The sequence below is a fragment of the Daktulosphaira vitifoliae genome, unplaced genomic scaffold, assembly GCF_025091365.1.
Source record: "Daktulosphaira vitifoliae isolate Bord-2020 unplaced genomic scaffold, ASM2509136v1 Scaffold_2, whole genome shotgun sequence".
NCBI classification, from domain to species: domain Eukaryota; kingdom Metazoa; phylum Arthropoda; class Insecta; order Hemiptera; family Phylloxeridae; genus Daktulosphaira; species Daktulosphaira vitifoliae.
In genome coordinates this window covers 3444363-3459036 of record NW_026099573.1, presented here as the reverse complement: position 1 = coordinate 3459036, position 14674 = coordinate 3444363, and the positions used below count along the sequence as shown (strand labels likewise).

Below are 14674 nucleotides of genomic sequence, written 5' to 3'. Positions count from 1 at the left end.
ACTCCTCATAGGGAATAATTTCGTGTCATCTAATTTATGCACTATCAAACTTGATAGTTTTATACTGTATTTTATCAAATGGATTTTTAGCTGACTTAGATTGTTTTATAAGAATCAAAAAATGAATAAAATTACGAGCCTTGGTTATAAATATAAAGATGTTTTTGGTTTTCAACAAAGGTTTTTAAGTTAAAAAATTTAATGGTTTGTCTGATATTGATATTTTATTCATAAGCACAACTTCAATTTTTTTTTCTTATATTTAACTTTTCTCTTTCTAAAATTTCTTTTTATGCAATTATATATGTAATTTTTCTGAAATTTTGAAGGAAAACGCCCATGGTTTTATTGCTTCTATAGATAACTTGGGATTTGAATACTTTCCGTAAGTATGGTTTTGAAGAACAAATAAATAAAATTAATGAGCAAAACAATAAGGGTTATTGAAGGCTCCAAAATTAGGTGTGATTGGACCCCTTTGATAATAATATTGGTACTCTTTTTTTCTAATCTGGTACTGGACTTGATCAATTGTTAAAACACATTCATCAAATGATAAATTCAAATTTCCATGTATTATTTATTTAAAATAAATATAAGTAAATTATATAAATTGGTGTACAATTTTTCCACTATCAGCCGTAAGAGATGTAATAATGTTAAGTATACAAATATAAAATATTTACTGTTATATATACAAGAAATATATATATATATATATATTCATTCGTTTTTAGATAGTCTATTATCTAAATAAAATTATTATTCTATATACTATTAGCTTAAATATGCACAATATAAATGCCTAATTAATATAATACATTATTTTAAAATTTACAATCACAGAAAAATAAAGTCACATACAAGTATACTATTGCTTCATATTATTATCTACATTCATTAAATTGGCTGATTATTTAACATGAATCAATTTAAAAAATAAAAATGAAATAATACTGAATTAATAAATATAAAATAAAAGTATTGTGTAAATAATAATTTGTTTAAAATCAATAATTTTAGTATTATTATATATAATAATAATTAACAGCTTACAATCAAAAATATAAATATTAATAATACATAAATAAAATTAAACGTTTAATATTGAATAAAGTTTCACAAAAATTATATATTACTGATTTAAATTAATCAGTAATCAGAAATTTATAAAAATGATTTTTTATAAATAGCCACAACCTTATATTCAAATTGAAACACAGTTTAATCATAATTTGTTTATTGAATAAAACATAATTTATTAAATTCAAAAATTGAATTACAAAGTAGAAATAAATATTAACTATTAACAGTTAAATAAATGTTTTATTATACACCTAATACAAATTTATATTGTTTCAATAACAGTGCATAATTAAAAGCAACTGTTCAACAAATACAATGATTATCACAATAGATTACTGTAAATTTTAACTTGAGCAAACAAGTATTTTTATATCTAAGGCCTTTTTTTGACTGTATAAAATACACTTTTCATAACAAAACACTTGAATCAATTTTTACAATTAAATTAATTTTACATATTAAAATGATTGAAAAATTGCAAATTTCTCTTATCAAGGATAATATTAATAAATTTAGAATTGTTATTTTTTACTAACATATGTTTATTATAAGAATTTTGGAATTTGTTCTTTAAAACAATTAATTACTTTTTAAAGTACTTATTCTTATATAAATACTAATATCATATTGAACACTTATAGGAAAAAATTGTTTATTAATAAATATAAAATGTATTTTTTGAAATGTAACATTTAAAGGAAAAATAATTAGAAAAACAAAAACAACTCAAAATCCATAATAATAATAATAATAATAATAATAATAATAATTATAATTATAATTATAATTATAATATATAAACAAATAAATTAAATTAAATACAGTACACTAATATAGATCATCTAATGTATTTTTAATCTATAAATTAATTCAAAGGGTAACATGACATAATTAAAAATCTTATTGCTTATAAAATTATATATTAAAATCAATTGAAAATACAAAAATTGACTTTTAATATTGAAATTATAGTCAACATTGATAATATATAACAAAATATTTATTAAGAGTTGCAAAATTATGCATAAATGTATAAACTGGTAAACTCGTAAAAAAAAAAAATTAATTAAAATATGTGTCATTATTAAGTGTTAGTTTAAGTAAAAATATATAAGAAATTTTATAAAAATGTTCACTATTATTTTAATGTATATTCTTTAAGTATATTTTGAAATAGTTATCGATAAAAATTTGAAAATACATAGCCATCATTTTAGACATATGACATAAATTTTGATGATATTGATAAATATAAAGTTAATTTTATTATATTTAATACATATTCGTATTTGTAGAAAATTAAAAATTATGATTTTTTAACTAACAGGAATAACATATTAAGTTTTAACTACATAAAAGTTATTGTTTATTTTTCAAATTGAAAGCTGAAGTAAAATATGTTGTATTATTACATATTAATCAGTCAATTTCAAGCAACATAGAATTTTCTTTAATAATATGTTTTTAAAACCTATAAAATATACATATAACTATTGGAAATAAAAAATACAAAACAAAATATTTAAAGTTGCACTAAATCTAATTGTAATAATCAAAACATATACTTGTTTTCGTTTTAAATAAATTACCTTACTGTGACATGCCATCAAATATATAAATTTATATATAACTTCCTAAAACATAATAATTATAGATATTTAGACAATGTTGATAATTAATAATTTAAAGAAATTTTAAATACATATAATTACATATAAATACAAAATTAATAGATCCCCTAGTAAAATATCATGTAAAATAATTACATGATGTAGATATATATATATATATATTTCATATTGAGTTGGTAATGAAAGTTACCTTGGAATAATCACCTCCCAAACAAAATCTTAAATTAATTAATTATCAGAATTAGAAAATAAATATGATACTTACAGTGACGTATATAATTACTCAAAATTAGCTTATAATAATAACTATATGTTACGTTCAGTTCATTTTGACATATTAGAAGGCAACGTAGCAGATCTTTGGTGAGCAGCATTAGAGCTGAATAATTTCATTGTAGAACGAGTAGATTCTCTAATGGACAAAATTCAAACACTTATAATAACATATTACTTTATACAATATAGTTTCAGTAAAAAATATTTTAGTTGCAATGGGTTTCTAAATTAAACTTAAACATTTACACACACATGCATATAAAAAAAACCCAGCACAGGGGGTCGCGGCACAGTGGTGAGTGTCATAGTTAGGTCAAGTATAATGATATCTGACAGTGATTAAAATCACTATCATAAAAAACGCTTCGATGCAAATATTTAAATAGTGTTTAAATTTAAAAAATTGGTTGATTATTCCAAAAGCTACATGATCTATTATTTTCTTATTTATATCCTGATTAAGATAAAGTATGTCGAATTAAAGACGGATATAAATATTATTTTTCATAAAAAAATTGTATTGATCCATACACTTTTCAATAAGTTATAGCATTCGGTAGCCATTTTCACCATGAAGATAAAATAAAGTCCGAAACTTTTTTTTTCATGATAAAGTATATTACATTAGCTTTAATTTAAGATATATATAAAAGTGTCAGACTTTCCAGAACACTTTCAAAAGTTAAGTTGAAAAATTAAATTTTTTGTGAAAAAGTTGTCATTTTAAATCACCCCGTGTGGACAGGTAAAGGGTTACATATAAAAAAAAAATATACCAAATGAAAGGTAATGATATCATGCATCTATATAAAAAAATTATATTGATTTGGTTATTTTTAAAAAAGTTATGGCAATTTTAAGTAAAAAAAATTGAAAAAGTTTCGAAAATTAGCGATTTTTAAATTTGTAATTTTTTTGGATATTTCCCCCATTTGCGGGGAACGAGGGAATTTTTTTCAATTTTTAAGGGTAATGTCTTCAACTAGATACGATTTGTGATCTTTTATTAAAAGAAATCGGTTTGGTGAGAGCTGAGAAAAAGTGGTGACACAAAAAAAAAACATAGTTAAACCAATACTTTCTTAGCTTCGCATCGAAGCTAATAGATATACTGAGATTTAAAAAAATAAAAAAACTATTCAATTGTTACAAATTTAGAACTATTTTAATTAACCGTGAATTTAAAAGTAAAATTCTAACCAAATAAAACAAAAATGTATATTTCTTATTAAATATATTTTCTAATTATCTCATTAATCAACTATAATCAACACAGAAAAACTAGAAAATAATAGACCCAATTCACTACTAATGTATCAGAATAGGATACTTTTGGTGAATCCATTCTCTGCTTTACTGGCAAAATAATTTTGCAAATTATGAGAATAAGATAAATTTATACAAAATAAAATAATCAAACAAATATAAACATCTCTTTTTAAATTTATATTAAAAATTATTTAAATATTAAACTATAATAACTAATAAGCTATACATGCAAAATTCAAAATTCATTTATTCCAAACCTTGGCTTTGGAATATGAAAATAGACTATTAACTATAAGGGTATAGAAAAATACTACCTAAAACACGAAAATTCAATCAACAGTTTCAGACAGTATTCAAAACAACTTAGATGGTGATAACACGAAAAATGTTCATAATTTAAGTTTGCATTTACAAATAACTCTTCTAAAAAATTTAAATCACAAAACTCTCATAACATAAATACAACTGAAGTATATGGTTAATGAAGCGTAATAATTAGTGATCTCTTCTCACTCAAGAACAATAAGTCTAATAATGAATTATCACAAATTCTAGAAAGAACATTGAATTCATCTGGTATTCCTTTCACATAGGAATAAAAGACGATGAAGAAGCTGATAGAGCTGTTACCATAACCTAATAAAAATATTCAACTAATACTATCTTTGTAAACGAAGTGAGACTAAACCTCAATATCAAATAAACTAAAATAAAATTAATTTAAACAAATAAATTTCAACAATAAACACTCACAAAGTGACACAATTATTCTAACCAGATCAAGAATTGGATATTTTTTTCTCACTTAATTTTACCTATGAATCACGAATGAAGATTACTTTATGAAAACTAGAGAATATATATTAGTCAGAAAAATTACAATAAAATGCAGAATATTCAATTCAGAATTATTCACCTTAAAATACACTACCAACATTACAAGGTACACTTGAAGAAAAAAACACTACCAATATAACTTAAAAAAGATGATGTTAAACATTAAGATAAATAATTAAAATAAATAAAGAATAATAACTTTGTACAACTATATTAAATTAATCCAAAATTGTAATCATTAAAACTTAATGTTCATATGTAAACTTAACATGAGTACTTTATTATATGAATTAAAAAATTGATTTTGAATTGATTTTGAATTGAATTAGAACAATTTTTATCTTAATTTTTTTTTTTTTTTTGAACACCCTTTTACAATAATTAGGCATAAAAATAAAATGTTCAATTATTAACCTAATTTTAATTTATTATTTTATTTTAAATGAGTTTATTACCTAGGAGAAATTTTTGAACCGTCAGGATTAGTGTTAGCCTTATAGCCAAATTTTTGTATTTTTTTGCTTAATCGTTGAACCCATAATTTTTGATCATCTCGACTAGGTGCTAATATCAATAACTCCTTTGCAGATGTTGGATCATTATGAAGTTTGCAAGGAGCAATAGCATCTTCTTTACGCTCCAAATGTTCTTTATGTACTTTGATTCTACAATCTAATGATAATAAACATAGTTTTGTTGAAAATATTCATGTAAGTTTTCTGAGTTTAAAAATAAAAATGTATACTTCTACATTCCAAAGCTGGTGGTGGTCTAAATACATTTGATAGAGGCTTAGGACACACTTCACAATTAGTTGGCATGTGGAATGATATTTGAACAAATTCATGTCCTTTTAATGTAATAGTACCGGGTTTTTCATCAATTGTGCTGGTTACACTTGTACTTCTAGAGAGATGTTCAGGACCACTATCATTTGGTCTTCTAGCCTCTCCTTCACCAGCATATAGCAACTGAAAATATGAACAAAGGTTTAACAATTTATCAGGAAATATAGTATACTGTATAATCATTCACTTGAAATATACGAGGAATATCTTTGGCATCAGCACGAATGACATCACCTTGAGTTACTGATCGTACATGAAATACTTTACTAATAAAATTAAAAAGGATACAATAATTAATTCAAATAAAAAATTAATATTTTTTTTTATTTACTTTAAGTTTATTATTAAAATAGGATCAGTGTTTTGTTTGTCACTCTCAGAATTATAAAAAAATATTTTTTTTGATGATACCACAACATATTGTTTTTTCCAACCATGTCGTCTAATATTTTGCTTATTAGGAACTGATAGCCAACCTTCTAATCGAGATTCTAAAATTAAAAAATTATATGAAATTTTTAATTATTCTTAAGCTAATGTATTTTTCAACAAAAAAGTGTTGATACTTAATTTAATAACTAATATACCTTGAGTATAAATATCAATGTCATCATTATCAGCACTGCTTAATGATGCAGTTTCACTACCTAAAGTAGTGAGCTTTCCTTGGAGTTGTTCAATTTCTGAATCTTTAGAATCTAACTCCATTTGAAGTCTTAATTTGCTAGCATTTTCTTCAACAACTTGAGATTGAAGTTCCTGAAGTTCTTTCTGCCATTTTGTGACTTCCTGATTGTATTTTTCACGCTCCTATAAAGTTATTCAAATATTAAAAATTACAGTGAAGGCAAATATAATATTAAGATATGAACTTGAGTGAGCTCTTGTTGAAGTTTTCTGCATTCTTTTTCTTTTCTACGTAAATCAGCGGATGAAACTTTGTTTTTTCCTCCCTTTGTAGTGTTATCTTTTCTATTCATGATTTCAGCTAGTTTGTTAACGGCCTGAGCTTTCAAAAGTTGTTCTTGTTTTAACTGTTTACGAAGTTTTTCTAATTCTTCAATAAAGTTCTTTTTACTTTCTATAATATTTTTAATTAATATAAAAAAAAACCATTATATTATTAATTTGATAATTAGTATTCATAAATAATGTGAATATTTTAATACCTTCTTGTATGACACATAGCTGATTCTTCAAATCTTCATTTTCTTTAATTAATTGTTCCATTTTTTTTTTTAATTCATTTTCAGCTTCTCGTAACTAAAGCAAAAGTTAATAAAAAATTATCATTTAATTTTTAATAAAAGTTAAATTATAATTAGGGAAGACTAAGGCAAATTTCAATATGATACATTTGATTTATGTTATTAACATTGTTATGCTTACTTTAGAAACTATAAAAATAAGAAAAATGAATTGACTACACTGTTATACACAAAATACTGTTTCATAAGCAACATCCAACTGTTGATCAGTTCGAACAAAGTAAAACAAAAAAAATTTTGTTTTGTTTTACTCTTTTCAATTACTATTTTTTTTTATTTTTGTAAAATTATATTAAACACAATTTTTAAAAAAAATTTAAGTATTTTAAATTATTTATGCTAGTGTCTATTTAATTTGACTAAATTAAAATATTTTTATTGAAAAAAATAAATACATTTCAAACTATTTGTGTTATATTAATGAAATATTTCAATTCAGTTCCATATATATTAAAGTGCTTCCTATTTGAAGTACATTTGTAATAATATACAGTTAATTTTGTGAGCTTAGAAGTTTTCAAGTATTAGATTTGAGAGCTAAAAAATATACAGAATTAAAACATGAAACTTAAACTTTGTATAAAATAAATTGTGATTTTAATTGTAATTGTAATTTTTTGTCTCAGTCTACCTAAAACATAACTAAATATAGAGAACTACCACAATAAAAATTTTGTTTTACCAAGATTTTTATAGAAAAAAAAAAACTTAATGGAATTAATCTGTTACAATATTTTATGCTAAGATATATATATTTAGTCTATTAAGTTTTAGTGTTGAATAAAATACATACATTATTCAGAGTAAATTCTTTAGATTCTAAATCGTTTCTATGGCGGCTTTGACTATCTCTTAATTCAAGTTCTCTTAAGGTTTTTTCTTTTTCTAGATCTGCTATTGTTTCTTCAGCTATAGATCTGGCAAGAGCTTCACTGTCAGCTCTTGCTAAGGCAATTTGTAACTGATGTGCTAAAGATCCTCGTTCTTCCTCTAATTCTGCAACACCTTTTCCTCTATCTTCAACTTCTTCACGAAGTTCAGCAGCTTGTGTTTTGTATAATGTCTAAAATGTAAATATATTACTATAATGTCTACTAATTGTTTAACTTGAATAATTTTGTTATTTACTTACCGAAAAATATTGTTCAGCTTCAAGTTGATCTTGTAATTCTTTCATTTGTAAATCTGTTACTGAGTGTTCCGTCTTTAATTTGTGCAATTCTTCTTCAATGGCTCGTTTATGTTCTCTGAGCAAGGTTACCTCACGTGAAAGTTGTGCTTCTCTTGCTCGTAATTGTGTAGCTTCAGATAAATGATTACCTAATTCACTTTGTAACGCAGATTTCTTGGTCATTTCTTGTTCAATTTGAGCATGCAAAGCTTTGCTCTATACAGATATTTTATTAAAATATACATAAAACTTTAATAATTTATTAGTTAGACTACCAAAAATTGTATTTAACAATATATAGGGTGTTTCACTAGGTTTTAACATCTCTAATAACATTTGACCAGTAAATATTTTGAGTCACTTTACAAAAAAAATAACTTTTTAAATTTTAAACTATATTAAAAGTATATTTCTTTTTTGTCATTATTAAAAAAATTTTTATTCAAAATTTTAAAATAGCCATTTTCTTGTTCACATATGCCAATAAAAGCTATACCTACCTGTACTACATACTAATTCTATGTATTTAAATGTTTGTACTAAATAAGTACTTATTTTAAATTTGTTATCAACCGATTAATATTTTTTATATATATAAAAAAAGAAATAAAAAAAAGGCTATTTCGAAATTTAGAAATTTTTTTTATGAAAAAACACAACACAGTGGGGTGTTGCCACAGTGGTGACGTGGCATAGTTGGGTTCAGTATTGATTTAACTGACAGTGATTAAAATCACTATCATAAAAAACGCTTCGATGCAAATCTGTAAATAGTGTTTAATTTTAAAAAGTTGGTGGATTATTCCAAAAGCAACATGATCTCTTATTTTCTTATTTATATCCTAATTACAAGTTTTATGATTTATAAGAGTAATATATGAATAAATATTTATGATAGCAATTAAATATAGTATGAAATTGATATTTAATATCTGAGAATTAATAGTTGCCGGCGTAAAAATCTTTATCATAAAAGTATAAAAAATCCTGAACAAAACTTAGACGGATTGTCCCATCTGGGATGTACGCGGAGACAACAGAAAGTAGTTTAAAACGGAAAAGGCCTAAGGAATAAAGTGTTTGATACCAGCCGGACAACATGTGCGGTAGCTGTTTCACCAGTCATGTGTACAGGTCTACTCAAAGCTTATAGTGTCAACGTTATAGGGACATCACCACTTATATCTAGGGTGGATTCGTGTATAAGGGAGACATATAGATATAAAGTAAGAATAGGTACTTGGAATGTTGGAACATTAACTCGTAGAAGTTGAGAATTAGTAGAAGTAATGAAGAGGAGAAAAGTTAATATTTGTTGTGTGCAGGAAACTAAGTGGAAAGGAAAGAAATCAAGGGAAAAAGATGGGGGTTATAAAATAATATACTCAGGTAAGTCTAGTACAAAGAATGGTGTAGGGATAATAATGGATGAGGAGATGAAAAGTAGAGTAGTAAAAGTAGCTAGGAAAAGTGACAGAATTATGGTCGTAAAATTGATGTTCGAAGAAAAAGTGCTGAATGTAATAAGTGCCTTTGCACCATAAGTGGGATGTGATGAAATAGACAAGGAAGTGTTTTGGAGAAAGATGGATGAGGTGATGCTAGGGGTACTTGGCAATGAGGATGTGGTGATAGGTGGAGATATGAATGGACATGTAGGTAATGATAGGAGAGGATATGAAAGAGTACACGGAGGGTATGGTTTTAGTAGAAAGAAAGAGGCTGGAGAAAGAATACTGGATTTTGCAGTATTATATGATCTTGCTGTGGTTAATACTTATTTTAGAAAGAGGGAAGAACATTATATAACAAATAAGAGTAGAAGAAATAGATCACAGATCGATTATTTTATGTGGAAGAGAGAGAGCGTAAAGCGAGTAAAAGATTATACTTAATAAAGTTATACTAGGCAACATAGACTGATGGAAATGGAGTTGTGGTGTACCGGAAAGAGAATAAACAAAAATAGAAGAAACATAGGGGGAATAGAAAATCTGGAGGTGGAAATTGAAAAGGGAAAATGAAAAAGATTTTGTAAAGACGATAAAAGAGAGGACGGTGTGGAATGTCGAGGGAAATATAAATGATGTGTTGAATAGATTTGATAGTAGTGTAAAGAATATTGCAAAGGAGATTGTTGGTAAGAGTAGGACTAGAATGCCAGGAAACAAGGAAACCTGGTGGTGGGATGAGGACGTTCAAAAAATCATAGAAAGTAAGAAAAATCAATTCAAAATATGGCAGAAGAGCAAAAGGAGAGAAGACTGGGATGGAGTATAAACGCTTGTGCAAAGAAGCCAAGTGTGCAGTAAGTAAAGTGAAGTTAAGGAGGTATGATAAGTTATATGATAGGCTAGGAACAAAGAAATGCAAGAAAGAAATCTATAGATAAAGATAAGAGAGAAAAGGTCTAAAGATTATCATTATATAAGATGTATAAAAAATGTTGATAATAAAGTACTCTCGAGTAATAATGATGTGAAAAAAAGGTGGAAAGAGTATTTTGAAAAATTATTGAATGAGGAGTACCCAAAAGAGACATTAGAGGATATTATGTAGAATGACTGGTAGTGAGAATTAATGAGAGGTATGGAAGGCAGTGGCATCAATGAAAAAGAATAAAGCAGTAGGACCAGATGAAGTGCCAGTAGATGTATGGAAAATATTAGGCCGTGTTGGCATAAGGTGGTGAAGAAACTTTTAAATAAAATCTTATTAGAAGGAAAATACCAAATGAATGGAGGAATAGTATTGTGGTACCGATATTTAAAGGTAAAGGAGGCATACAGGAGTGTGGAAATTATAGAGGCATAAAAATTATGAGTCATAGTATGAAAATTTGGGAAAAGGTAAGGGAATAAGAAATAAGATATCGGTATCTAAAAACCAGTTTGGATTTATGCCTGGTAAGTCAACAATGAAGCCAGTATTTTGTGTGAGGCAAATAATAGAAAAGTTTAAGAAAAAGAAGAAAAAGCTGTGTATGGTATTTATAAATTTGGAGAAAGCGTATGACAGAGTACTGTGAGAGGTTTTAAAATGGGCATTAATGAGAAGTTAGTTGCCTAGAAAGTAGAGCAGAGAATGAGTGTAGCAGAGATTTGAATGCTTAGATGGATGAGTGGAATGACTAGAGAAGAAAGGATAAGGAACGAGCATATAAGAGGGAGTATAGGTGCAGCGTCGATTGTGGATAAGATGAGAGAAAATAAACTTAGATGGTTTGGTCATGTTATGAGGATAGAAGAATCGGAAGCTGTAAGAAACAGTTATAGAAATGAATGTTGAAGGAAGAAGAGGTAGAGGAAGACCAAAAAAGAGATATAGAGATGCTATTGAATGCGATTTGAGGACAGCTGATGTGAGCGTAGATAATGTGGGAGATTGTGTCAAGTGTAAGTTTAGGATAAGGGTGGCCGACCCCAAGTAGTTGGGATTAAGGGGAAGAAATGAAGAAAGAAGAAGAAGATTTGAAATATACTTATAAGGGTTTTATGCGAGGCGAGAGTAGTCTCCTTTTAACTGTCTATGATAATGAGTAAAATTCCTTATCCTTTTTAATGCTAAACTATAAAAAATAAATATTTAGATTACATTATAATATATTTAAATGTTATAAAAAATTAAAGAAACATATTAATTAATTTTATGTTTCTTTAATTTTTTTAAAATTTATTTAAATGTTATGTTATTTATGTTGATTAAAATTTCCTTAGAGTCAGAGTTTATAAAAAAAAATGGTAGGTATAGCAGTTTTAAAATGCAAAAACCTTTTTTTGAAAATACTATTTTTTACAGTAGTGAAATTTTAAGACAGTTTTTTAGATTTCTAAAATTTAAGGTTTTTCAATTTAAGATGACGATGATTGGTTCAACTACATTAAGTTCAAAATCGCCCCAAAAAGCTGAGTATTTATATGGACAAACACAAAAAATCCAGCACAGGGGGGTCGCGGCACAGTGGTGACATGGCAAAGTAGGATCAAGTATAATGATATCTGACAGTGATTAAAATCACTATCAAAAAAAAACGCTTCGATGCAAATCTTTAGATAGTATTTAATTTTAAAAAATTGATGTATTATTCCAAAAGCTAAATGATCTGCTAGTTCCTTATTAATATCCTGATTAAGATAAAGTATGTCAAATGAAAAAGGGATTATTAAAAAATATTATTTTTCATAAAAAAATTTTGTTGATCCATACATTTTTCAAATAGTTATAGCATAATAAAGTTAAAATGTAAAATACAAAATCGAAAATTTTCACACAAAAATTGCATTTGGTAGCCATTTTCACCATGAAGATAAAATAAAGTCCGAAACTTTTTTTTTCATGATAAAGTATATTACATTAGCTTTAATTTAAGATATATATAAAAATGTCAGACTTTCCAGAACACTTTCAAAAGTTAAGTTGAAAAATTAAATTTTTTGTGAAAAAGTTGTCATTTTAAATCACCCCGTGTGGACAGGTAAAGGGTTACATATAAAAAAAAAATATACCAAATGAAAGGTAATGATATCATGCATCTATATAAAAAAATTATATTGATTTGGTTATTTTTAAAAAAGTTATGGCAATTTTAAGTAAAAAAAATTGAAAGTTTCAAAAATTAGCGATTTTTAAATTTGTAATTTTTTTGGAGGTTTCCCCCATTTACGGGGAATGAGGGAATTTTTTAAATTTTTGAGGGTAATGTCTTCGACTAGATACGATTTGAGATCTTTTGACGTATCATTGAAAGAAATCGGTTCGGTGAGAGCAGAGAAAAAGTGGTAACAGACACAAAAAAATAAATAAATAAATAAACACATCTTAGTAAAACCAATACCTTCTCAGCTTCGCATCGAAGCTAAAAAATATAATATAAATATGTTTTAACTCAGAAATTAAAAATATATTTTGCTTATTATTATAATTATCATGAACTTTGTTAATTGTTGGTATTTTTTGAGTAAATGTAAGATAAAGTAAAATGTTTTAACAATCTCTCTACCAATAAAAAGGAAGGGAGTATTAGATAGGGTAAACACTTAATTATAAAATATTTAGGAACAACTAAATAAGGCTCTATGAAAGTTACATTTTTTGTAAAGTGTGCCTTAAGATAGCAATTTAGGCCATTGTTGGTCCTTACTTCCCTAGACAAGGCTATGCACACCTACGAAGTAAAGTGCACAGTTTTATTAACACCTTAAGGAAACACATCTAGGTTTAAGTAAGTAGCAGTAATTTCTATAAAGATTGGGGAACCAAATAGTTTATAATTTTGGAATCTTTAAAAAATTATTTTATGATATTGGTTTGGTTCAGGTTCTTTTCATATTTTTATTATATGTATGTTCTTAAAAATAAAGGTTTCAGTCCTAATTGATAAAGATTAATTTTATTATAGGGCAGAGGCATTCATAGGATTATGTCTTAAGAAGGATATGCTAATTTTCAATTCCAAAATACATTATGAAAGGTTATATTCCTTATATATCATACATGAGATGCTAATTTCTTTACTTTAAAAGTTTTTAATAGGGAATTATTAAGTGTATGATAGGAAAGTTGATCTTTTTAAAATGAAATATAGTATTTCTTACAATTATAGAAAAATAAAAAAATTTAGTAGACATAAAAAGAATAGTCTAATTAGTTATTATAAAGGAAAACTTTAAAGTCTATTATAGTATCAATTATTGATAAATTAGATAAAAAAATATCAATAACAATAGTGCCTAGCTACCTGAAGTGTAACAACTTTTGGAATGTTATGAAAAATAAGGATATGTTTAATACTTATTAATAATTGAATAATTTCTGGTTTTTTTCCTAAGGTAAAATTCATTAAAAACCACTACAAACCCCTTAAACATTTATTTTAAAATGTAGTGTATCCATGGCATTATAGAAAATCAATATTTAAAACTAAATTCCCCAAAATTTTCTTTTTGGAATCACTGCACTTTCAAGATGTAGAGCAGTATACCCCTACCAATAACTTTACATTTCAGCCTATCTGGACAATAATTATTTTATCCTCGTATGTATTATGGACTTGAAATCAGAATGTTTCATAAGAAAATATTACAATTTTAATAGATATTAATTCATTTAAAATTTATGAAAACCTTTTCAACTTCTTGTCTGTGTTCCCCTTCAAGCTTTTGCAATCTTTGCTGTATTTGACGGTAATCAACAGATAACATTGATATTTGTCTTTCTTTTTCTTGAGCAAGAAAATCTGCTTTTTGACGAGCATTCTTTTCTTCGCTTAACTTTGTTTGAAGTGCTGAA

General features: G+C 25.8%; 1 protein-coding gene across 5 annotated transcripts in view; it reads right to left on the bottom strand.

Moving 5' to 3' along the window:
- Nucleotides 1-2650: 2650 nt before the first annotated feature.
- LOC126898775 (rho-associated protein kinase 1) overlaps nt 2651-14674 on the bottom strand; it is a 28674-nt gene continuing 16650 nt past the window's right edge. For all 5 annotated transcript variants that reach the window (XM_050673099.1, XM_050673098.1, XM_050673101.1 and 2 more), the window contains 12 exons: nt 14509-14669; nt 8348-8602; nt 8009-8278; nt 7117-7210; nt 6820-7028; nt 6535-6757; nt 6279-6438; nt 6135-6213; nt 5845-6070; nt 5555-5771; nt 2983-3129; nt 2651-2720 (listed from right to left, as the gene is read on the bottom strand). In XM_050673099.1, the coding sequence (XP_050529056.1) occupies nt 3042-3129; nt 5555-5771; nt 5845-6070; nt 6135-6213; nt 6279-6438; nt 6535-6757; nt 6820-7028; nt 7117-7210; nt 8009-8278; nt 8348-8602; nt 14509-14669 (1982 nt within the window). In that variant the 3' untranslated portion in view covers nt 2651-2720; nt 2983-3041. The remainder of the gene's footprint in view (nt 2721-2982; nt 3130-5554; nt 5772-5844; nt 6071-6134; nt 6214-6278; nt 6439-6534; nt 6758-6819; nt 7029-7116; nt 7211-8008; nt 8279-8347; nt 8603-14508; nt 14670-14674) is intronic.